This window comes from Lepisma saccharinum, chromosome 16, assembly GCF_977018435.1.
Source record: "Lepisma saccharinum chromosome 16, izLepSacc3.1, whole genome shotgun sequence".
Taxonomy (NCBI): Eukaryota; Metazoa; Arthropoda; class Insecta; order Zygentoma; family Lepismatidae; genus Lepisma; species Lepisma saccharinum.
This window is the reverse complement of record NC_139244.1, coordinates 56130313-56141140: the sequence shown is the minus strand read 5'-3', so window position 1 is coordinate 56141140 and position 10828 is coordinate 56130313. Positions and strand designations below refer to the sequence as shown.

Below are 10828 nucleotides of genomic sequence, written 5' to 3'. Positions count from 1 at the left end.
AGTACGCTTGGGCGATACCCGTTAAAAACAAGACCGGGGTCGAGGTCAGCAAAGCTTTCGCTTCTGTTCTCAAACAGAGATCCCCTTGTTTCCTGCAGACCGATCGAGGCAGGGAATTCTACAACTCTGCCTTCGGGAGGATGCTCAAGGAGAACGGTATTCTTCACTATTCAACCTACAGCGAGCTGAAAGCAAGCATCGTGGAGCGATTCAACAGGACCCTCAAGGGGCTCATGTGGAAACAGTTCACCCTCCGCGGGAACTACAAGTGGGTGGATCTGGTGCCCTAACTGGTGGAGGAATACAACAACCGAATTCACAGGACGATCGGGATGAAACCCTTGGAAGTGACCAAGCGAAACGAAAGGTGGCTGCTCTCCGAAGTGTACTGCAAACGAAACACTGGCGAAAAAATCAAGAAACCAAAGTATAAAATAGGAGACAAGGTAAGAGTGAGCAAGTTCAAGCGCCCCGGAGTATTCGACAAAGGTTTCACTCGAAACTGGTCTACAGAAATTTTCACCGTGACCGATGTTCTCCTGCCTTCATCATCTCCCTACATCCCCACCTACAAGCTGAAGAGCACCGCGGACGGTGAGGACATCGAGGGTCGATTCTACGAGCAGGAACTGTCTGCCACTAGGTTCCCGGACACTTACCTTGTGGAGAAAGTGCTCCGACGCAGCAAGGGCAAACTTTACGTCAAGTGGCTCGGTCTTCCCTCTTCGCAGAATTCTTGGGTTGATGCCATCGATATCGTATGAGCTGGGAGGTGACCAAGAGGCTCCCGGACGTTGGCGAAGGTAAAGGAAGAAAGAAAAATGGCGAATTGCTTCCCGAAAGTATCAGATGTCTCATCGTGGGGATCTCGGGTTGTGGCAAAACCACATTGATGGTAGACAATTTCATCCTGGCTCCCCACTGGCTCGATTGGGAGAGCAGACACCTGTACGTCTTTTCCAAGAGCCTCGAGCAATTGAAATACCGGCAGCTGATTGCAATCTACGACGATCTGGAAATAGCCACCTTTGCCTCACAGATGGTACCTTTGGACGAGAGTCGTGAGAATTCGGTGGTTGTCTTCGACGATGTCATCCTTGAGAACCAGGAAGAGGTTCGCAACTACTTCACTCGAAGTCGTCACAAGGGTATGGACTGCTTTTACTTGGCTCAGACCTTCTCGAAGATCCCCAAGCAGCTGATCAGGGACAACGCCAACTTTATTTGCTTGTTTCGGCAGGATGCCACCAACCTCAAGCACGTGTACGACGAGTTCGTCGGAGGGGATATGACGTACGAGTCGTTTCGCAACCTCTGCGCGCATTGCTGGAATGCTGACGACTACGGCTTCGCCACGATAGACATGACTCGCAAACCGAACCAGGTGAAGTATCGTAACAAGATCAACGAGTTTATCGTGATAGAAAATGTAATATAATAGTACGAGGTGAAGAAAAAATGAATACATCACGATCTGCTAATGTAATCAATCTTCCTGTGGAGCTGCTCTATCAGATCTTCAAGATTGTGTCGGGTAAAGAAGAAGATAACATCCACAGAATAATTGATATCGCCGATAGTTCGCCAGCGTTCGCCGTGCCGTGCCAGATGATCATGAAGGACCACATATTTAAAATCACGGGGAAAAAGATCGTGAATACCGAAGATCTTCACGCAATAACAGACGAAATGGAAGACATGCTTGATGGATATCATAAGCAGAGTGTTAGAAAATTTTCAGATGCATGGTACGAGATGAACAACAAAAAAGATAAGATTATCGACAATATCATTTCATTGACAGCTCTGTCTTGTTTCTTCCGTCGAAATAAAATAACAAAATTGTAAGAAAACAGATAGACCCAAAACTTCATTTTGCAATGTCTAAAAGGAAAGCCGAAGAAAACATCAAGTTGACCGAGTACCTTGCTAAACGATTTAAAGGGTGGAAGGAAGAGAATCGTGGATATTATGAGCAGAAGAAGCGACAGGAGCAACCGCTCATCGATGCGATCGGTGACCTGGGCAAAGAAATCAAAGATGTTGCCGAACATAACAAGGACTTGATCACAAAGTTGGTGCCGGTGGCAGTTCGCAACATTACGGACTATCCTCCCACTCCTCCTTCACCCACCACAACTCTCCAACACTTCCAACTGCCGTCGCTTCCCACTAGGTTTCCGTCGCCCAGCAGCAGCAGCAGTTCGTCTTCCGTCGAGGGAATACGATTAGGACCGACCGCAACCAAATATCTGAGCACCAAAGGCGATGACAGAGACGAAGTTTTCGGTTTGTATCCATCAGCCGACCCTTCCGGGAGCGTCGTGTGGAAGATAGGCAGTTGGCACGTCACGTTCGACAAGGACGATATCATCATCTACAACGAGAGCCGAGCGGGACGCAGAAGTTTCTTCAAGAAGTACGCAGGCACGCCGGGGCTATGGGAACTAATCACTAGAAAACGCCCCGACGCCAACGTGTATTCCGAAGAGGATTACGACAATTACAAGGAAATTCTCAAGATGACCGATGCTTTGTATCAGAACAACGACCCATCTCAGAACAGGGTCAAGTCAAGTAGCAGTGAGAAGTACAGGAACATCATCAAACCGTTTTGGAATGAAATCAAGCAGCAACCTGGCACCACTCGCCTGCCTACCGGCAGCGGTATCAAGCGCTACTCCAATTTGCCCGTGGAATTCGTGTGGCTGGACGATGTTCGTAAACTCGTGGACCGGTTGCTGGTCATCGCCGGAGAAGAAAGGGCCGGAAACCGAAACTTTCACAACGAAAAGGTTGGCATCGTGGACATGATCGTTTCCAAACTAAGCCGCTTCATCGTTAACGAACCGAAAGGCATCAGGTATCTGATCAACATCATCAACATCTTGCCCCCGCGATTCTGGAAGCTGACGGAAGGGAAGGGGCTCATCAACGACATCATCAACAAATTGCCTTTCGAGATGCATATTCCCGGCTACCAATACTGCGGTCCCGGTACTAAATTGGACGCGCGACTGGATCGCGGTGATCCGGGGGTTAATCCCTTGGACGCTGCCTGCAAAGACCATGATATTGCGTACCAGGGCAACAGGGATCTCGCAGCAAGGCACGATGTCGACATGCAATTGGAACACCGGGCTTTCCGGAGAGTGGTCAGCAGAGATGCCAGCATGGGTGAAAGACTGGCCGCTCTGGGAACGACAATGGCAATGCATACGAAAAGAAAACTCGGTTGGGGTTTGTAACAAATTTGTATTTATTTCATTTCAATAAAAAAATATCAAAACTGTTCAATGATTCTCTCGTTCTTTACATCGTAAACAAACTTTTTCCCTGCAATCAGGACCACGCTGCATACTGTATTGTCTGGGATCGCCTCTTGGAAATCCACGACAACCTTGATGCTTGTGCGGTCGCTGATCACCACCTGCTTGCGTTTCGATGTGTTGATCACGTACATCGGACGTTTCTGGATAAACTCCGCTGGCGTGTAGTACATGTCGGTAGATCCTTCCATGGTGACCCTCTTGAACGCTGTGTAAGATTCGTACAGCTTCAGGTAATCATCTTCCGCGAGGTTGTAGTTCTCTCTGGGGAAAATCACATTCCGCCCGTTCTTAAGGTAAATGTTCCTAACTTTGCAGTAGTCGAACATACTCGAATCCGCATTCTGACTGCCGTCGCGACCGGTTTGAAACACGACCACCACGAAGTCGGGTATGTCGTACTGGATGCTGTTGAACTGTGTCGTCACGTCGAACTCGAAGTATCGCCCGGACACTGTCCTCTGCAAGAATTGGTACATCTGAAACTCGAGCGGGATGTTCGGGTTCTTCAGGATTTCTGCTTTGATCTTCGTGGCGTGGTTAGCTTCGTATTCGATGATCGGCATGCGAAGTTCCATGGATTTTATCACGCACTTACCCTCGGACGGGAGGCTCGCATCGTCCACGGCGCCCCCAGCCGTCGCGGATTTCCATCGCAGAAACAAGTTGTTGTCGTTGGACGCTCTCTTGAAAGTGACCCTCAGACCGCCCTTCCACATGATTTCCTTGTAGTCGGAGAAGAATCCATAGAGGAGTCGCAGAGGGAATAGCACGGTGCTGAGTTTCCCGGGTAATTTGTTGTCGGTTTCGAAACACGCCGCTTTGTAGTACGAACTCTCTGGCTTCGAGAGCGTCATGGTCGCCACGATGGTCGAAGTTAGTTCGGGGTTATCCATCCTGTCGATGACTGTACCATGCTTTCTCACTTCCACCTGGGAGAAGAGGTGAGGGACGAAATTGTCTATCAGCCTGATGTTGGCTCCTGCGGGGCAAGCTGCATTTTCATCCCTGGTGACAATTTCGTATCTGATGTAGAGGTCAGCGCGATGAGGATGCACAAACCCGTCACCAACGTCCACATCAAATTCGATGTCCTTGTTCGGTTCGTTGAGGTTTGCAAACGTCCTTCTGTTGGGAGGGAAGGACTGCAGTTCGTAACTTTCTACGTGATCCATCATGCGCTTTCGATTAACCGTCTATTTTATTTACAAGATAGCCAGTACGGCCGTGCTCGTGGCTCCGGCGAAATCCACCAATTCACCTTTCTCGTTCGTTATAGTCAGTTCTACTTCACTGAACTTGTCGTGCTGGATGGGAAAAAAGATCGGTTTGGCTGGTTCGTAAAGAATCGGCTCCAGGAATTCCGAATTGGGCTTGAACGTTGCAATTATACCGGTTTCCTTGTGTGTTTGGTCCCGATTTGCGTCCGTCGATACAACCATGCCCTGAGCCAGGTTGCAATGTACGTTCAAAGTTTCTATGGACAGGAATTTGGGAATAGAGGACCCGACGTGCTTGATCCCCGGCGCCAACCTGCTGTCGTTAGGGAAACCCAAGAGCTCCCCGATGGATCCGAGGTTTATTTCTTCTGTGGCGGACGTAATCTCCATGCGATGAGTGACCGAACTCTCGGACAGGATGACGTTCGAAGGCAATTGGGCTTGTAGCGTAGTCAGGTTATATTGTCCAGGCGAAACGGTGATCTTCTTGCTTCCTACGTGGAGGGTGTTGTTGTATTCGGTGACGTTGCGAATCAAGTACATGCTGTAGAAAGCCACGAGCCCCAACGACTCTTGTTGCAGGGTGCTCCTGATTACATCGTAATGCAGTTTCAGTTTGAGGATTGAAGTCTCGCTGGACAAATGCAGGACTAGCATTTTTCTTTTATCGCTATTGTTTTATCAAATCCGTTGCTCTCTGAAACATTTCCAACGACGTCGAGTCCCCGCTGCCGGTTAGTTGCGAAAGAATGACCAGCATTACGACGCAGAGATGACCGCAGACCACTTCGTCGAAGCCCTGGATCCTTTCGTCGTTGTAAAATATTTCGGACGTCGATTTCGGGTAGTTCGCCAGCGCGAGAAGCGGAACGCCACCGAAAGAATCAAAAACGAAAGCGCTTCCGTCCTCGGCAATCCAATAACATACCCAGTGGGTTCCCGGGTTGAGAGAATTATCCAAGTTGACCACTCCGCTTTCGCCGCCACTTCGGGGTCCATTAGCAGGCAATGTATCGGACATGAACACACCTCTGAAGTTTATAACGTTGAACAATTCAGCTAGAGACTCAATATCTTCGTTTGAAAGGGGCACTTTTTTTTTAAGGTTGAATTTCTTCAACGCTGCTGCGGTGGTTTGTTTCTTTGTTCTTCTTCTCTTCAATCCGGAACCAGTAGCGTTCATCTTGCTTTCCACGGCGAGGTTGTGTCTTTTTTGCTCTTCGAGCTCTTTTGTGTTCTTCTTGGCATCGATCACGGTTTTCGCGATCGCGGCACTGCCACCTGCGAGACTTCCCACGGCTCCGAGAGCAGCGAGGATCGCGGGAATGCTGAAAATGAAACCTCCCTGCTTTCTTGACCTAGACTTTTGCAACTTGCTTAGCTGTGGCCTGCTGAGAAGGAGCTTCATCCCGTGTCCCTTCTTTAAACATTTGTTTTTCTTCTCGCGTTGCTTCTTCGTGAGTATAGAATCGATGCCCGAAACCTTTTTGAGTTCCGAGTAAGGGATTTGATAAGCCACTCCTTTCGGACGCATTGCGAAGAACTCCTATTTTATTATGTCTGTTTATTTACTTACTGCTATCCGTAAACTGCATTCTGCTTCAGCTGCTGCCTTCTTTTCTCTCTGTGCCAACCCCAAGACCAACATTGGGATAGTGTAGGAAAGAACAATAAATGGAGTGAAAAGGTTTTGGTGATATGAGACTGCTGTTTATTTCAGCAAAAAAAATAGATGGATGCCGGAAATGAAGTGAATGAAAAAGTATTTACAGAAGCGTGTGAAGTGGATTTGTTACAGGATTAGAATTAGTCTAATTACAGTTATTGCATGATTTGCACTTCTCTCCGATTGGTGAATAGCCCCATGGAACGGTGTGAATGCCGCAGTTCAAAACTTTTCTCTTGTCGTCCTCTGCATCCAACGCCACTTTGTTCAGTTTCACGGTCTTCACATCATGGTCTATGCTCTGGAACCTCCTCTCTTCCCGCAGGATGGGGAGTTTCTTCTTCAGGCATTCGATGTAATCCTCGACGTTTAACTTCCCCTGAACAGTGCTTTTCCCAACTCCCTTGGACTTCTTGATGGTGGCGACGGTCGTTCTGATACAATACGATTTAGCCTTGAGTCCCACGAACTCTCTGATGATCTCACCGTTCATTTCGTCCTTCATCAATCCGGGAACTTTCTTGTTTCTTGGCAAAATGTTGTAGGGGTTCGGTTGTGGATAGCCCGAAGTGTCGAAATGTTCCTTCAATTCGGTTGTCATGCCCCTGTACGGATCTTCCTCCATCACATAAACGAAACTGTCCGTATCCATGTAAGCAATCTGGATTTGATTTTTGTATCGTGGCTTCATGATGTTGTAGTGGAACTCGTACATTTGCAGTTTCGGCAGTTCGAGAATTGCAGCCCCCACGTACGTCGGTTTGTTGAACGTAATGCAGGATTTGTCAAGATGAAGCAACGTCAGGTTCTCGTTGAAAATTTTCCTGCTCTTGAAGCGTGGGTTGGCAACCCACTTCATGCATTTTTTTTCGTCCGAAACTATCTTGACGTCCTTGTATTTCCTTACATTCTCCATTGTTTTTCCGTAGATGGCGTTGTTCATCAGTTTATACATATCCTTATCCAGGTCAGATGTCGCCTCCTGCCGCTTCTGGGTGTTCATGTTGATGTAGGGTTCCAGCCATTTGCTCTGCGTGAATTTCAAAACTCTGTGCACTTTAGTTAAAACAAGACCCTGCTGGAGATAGAATTTCAGCAGTTTGCAGTGCACTACGTAATGATCCTTCCTCTCCAACGTCAGAAGCAGTTTTGGTTGATTGGAGCGAGGAGGACATTTTAGCTCAGGCGCCAGAGGAAAATCCGAATGGAGCTGGTGCAATTCTGAAGGATACTCCAAGTCTACCTCCGCGAAGTATCCTGTCGATCCTTCAAAATTATCCTCTTGAAGCAGATGTTTCAGTCCTACTTCGGTGATGTCCGACCACTCGAAATTAGACTGTGGCAGCTTCTGCGTCATCGCATAACCATACAGGTTGTTGGCGTCCAAGTATATTATGTAGCTGGACTCCTGATTGGGATCGTGCTCGTCTCCCATGTACTCGTTGTTTGCTTTCGCGTGTCTTAAACAACATTGCACGATGCCGCCCCTGATACATTTCTCGATGAAAAGCTGCATGTCGCATTGATCTTCCGCGAAAAGTTGCAATCGAATGCTACTGGAATACAACATGGCATTCCAGGTGAATCCCGGAAGACTCACAAAGTGCGCAGGGTCGACTTTGTAATCACGAATAGCGGTTTGACGAAACGCTTGGAGCACGTCGAATAGGAGAAGCACGTCCAGCTTCAAGTATCGATCGTGGAAATCACCCAGCGAGCAGCATCGAAACTCGTTCCACATAAGTTTGGCGTGCGCATAGTCTTCGTCGGAACACACGGAGTCCTTCAAGGTTGAATTGAAAGCGTCTTTCGACGGAAGATCCGTCTCGTCGAACTTTTCGGGCCCGTCGACGTACTTATATGGGTACACTCCTTTCCTTCGAATAGCGTCCAAGGACACATCTGGGAAATGATCTCTGGTAACTTCCGGCACGTCCAACATGGCGACGCATTTTTCGAGACTAGCCTGGAGAAAGCGGTAAGAATCGATGAATCTAAGTTCAATTCTTCTGTATTTTGGCTTGTTGCCAGCAGCGCACAACGTGCACTCATCGTCGCAGGGGATCATTTTGCTCATCTTACCATGATATCCCGGTGGAATATTCACCCACTTGCTGATAGTAATGTATTTCTCATCGGTCTCGGCAATCACACGAATGGATTTTTTGTCATAGCCCAGCTCTTTGATGAAATGGTGAAGATCATAATTGCTGAGCCCGTGGAAAAATACCGGTACAAACTTGGCAGTTTGAAGCTTCAAATTGCATCTATGGCATAACGGACGGATGTACTGACCCGTTACGTGATTGTGGTGTGCCACTTTTATCACACAATCATCAAATTTGGACTCGCAATTTGGACAATGTGTTGCACAAACAAACCTCAATTCTTCGTCTTCGGTAAGATCATTCATGGGTTTAGTCCTGAACAAAACATCACCCCATTCCTCCACTTCCTTGACTAGGAATTCCAGGAAGCGTTTTCCAGCCTCGGGTCCTCGGCAAAGAATCGGTTCCTTGTTATCTTCGTCCGCTCCTGCCATCCAGTGCACGTAGTATGCGAAACTGCAAGGTATGTGCTCGTGGTAGGCAGTAGTTGATGATTTCGCCGGATCGGGGTCACAGATCGCCATGGGCTTCAAGAATGCCTCGAAGTCCGCAACGATGACAACGGGGACCTCCAGCTGGGACTTGTACTTTCTGAAGAAATGAGAACCACCAGGGAACACGCACCTGGATGGTTGATGCTGCAGGCATTCTCTGAGGTGATCCTGCAGTCTCTCCTTGGCGGTTCTTGAACCTAGGTTGCTGAAAAATACCATACATCGATAACAGATTTCGATTTTATGTTCATATTTTGTTATCTCGCTTCTGACCAGCTTCGAAAGATCACGGATGAGGCAATAATGGTGCTGTTTCATATTTTTTATCAACAACATGTGCACTACATTCACCTCATCACCTACAATTTTGCTGATCCGAAGCGGAAAAATATTTATTTTTTTGTTGCTGATTGTATATCCATACACATTTACACCGATTGGAATCTCGTTCTTTTGTTGATATGCTTTTTCGAATTTTTCGATTTTTGTCAGCTGCACAGGAAATGTAACGTCTTCGAAATATTCACCCAATTCATTCTCGTACTGGCTGTAACTTCCAACGCGCGCAGAGTTTTTTGTTTTATGATGCAAATGGGCCAGGAGGCACCATTTGAAACACTGGTTGTCGTTGTTTTCAATGTTAAGAACGGCTTTCTTGTTTTCGATCACCTGCGGGAGCTTCACGTAAGTCGATCCTGAAAGAGGCTTGTATTTGCTTATGTTGATGTTGATGATGTGTGTAGTGTTGCAAACACTCCAACCCGATCCTTTACCTTGAAACTCTTCCTGCTTCCGGACGATCTCATTCATTAACTTGTCGTAAAGTTCGCTTATCACCTCCCTATCACTTTCCAGCAGAAGTTGTTGCTTTGTTCTACTGGAGAACACGTGAGTTTGTTCCGACGAATGCTTCTGGAACAACGAATCCAAAACCATGTTGAATTTGAAGGGGCCCTTGTTGAGAGTGGAAACCAAAATCTTAACCACTTCTGCTTTCTTCTCCTCCAGGAAAATTTCGGCACTGCAGGGCAAACCCCTATTCTCGCTGCTGAGGCTGTAATTTGCCAACATATTCCTGAAGGCCGTTCTCTTCGGCTTAATGCATTCTGGGTCGCGTGCTTCAGCCGATTCTATGATCTTCGTTCTCTTTCCATGGCTCAACTGGTTTGAAGACTGCTTTCGCTTTAACCCACTCTTCTGATTGACGATCAAATTTTTTGTTGTTATCACTTTCCTGGATGTTGGGGAAGGTTTGGTGATGCTGGTGGGTTCTTTCGACGAACCAGGCCGTTGAATACATCTTTGTTTATGCCGACTTAGATTGGACTTGGTTTGTGGGATATTACAGAAGGGGCAGTGAACTTGGGGTTCTTTCGTCTTCGGAACTGCAGTGGATGTGTCTTGTGACTGCGACATTTTTCTGCAACAGAGAAAGCCAACTTTCAGGGATATGCAATAGGCTATTATATACATATTGGGCCATTGTTTTGATTCGAATCTGTAAGTAAACAGTAAGACGCATCAAGATGCCGAACAATATCTTCGGCCACTCCAGAGGCGGCACGGATACCGAGCCACCCGGCAACACTGAAATTCTGAAACTCGACCAACGAGTAAAGAAACTTCGCAGCGACCTGCTGACTCTCCAGAACACTCTGTCCTCGAGCCTACAAGATGAGATCACAAGTCTGCAGAAAACATTAGTGGATCCGATCCTGAAGATCGAAGCGGAATTCAAATCACTGTTCGCCAAGTATGCTGATTTAGCATCCTTGGAAAGTTTGAGCAGCATTCAGGAAACAGTGAACAACCTGCGAGAGGAATTATCTAACCTACAAAAATCCAGAGACATTATTCAACTAAAAACTAAGTTTGAGGAACAGGAAACAAACATCCAAGCTAGCTTGAGCGAACTTCAAAATGTTATTTCTAACATTAAGATCCAACTTGAAACCAACCCTGCACCCGAAGACATACTTCTGATCAATCGAACAGTGGCCGATCTACGAAA

General features: G+C 47.1%; 2 protein-coding genes across 2 annotated transcripts; one reads left to right on the top strand and one right to left on the bottom strand.

The window, feature by feature from the left end:
- Positions 1 to 332: 332 nt before the first annotated feature.
- On the top strand, positions 333 to 764 carry LOC146000591 (uncharacterized). The gene has a single exon (XM_083138344.1). It carries the CDS (start codon positions 333 to 335, stop codon positions 762 to 764), a length of 432 nt encoding a protein of 143 aa, XP_082994470.1.
- Positions 765 to 6360: 5596 nt separating this feature from the next.
- On the bottom strand, positions 6361 to 10233 carry LOC146000590 (uncharacterized). Its single transcript, XM_083138343.1, has one exon. The coding sequence runs from the start codon at positions 10231 to 10233 to the stop codon at positions 6361 to 6363; it is 3873 nt and encodes a 1290-aa protein (XP_082994469.1).
- Between the last annotated feature and the right edge of the window lie 595 nt (positions 10234 to 10828).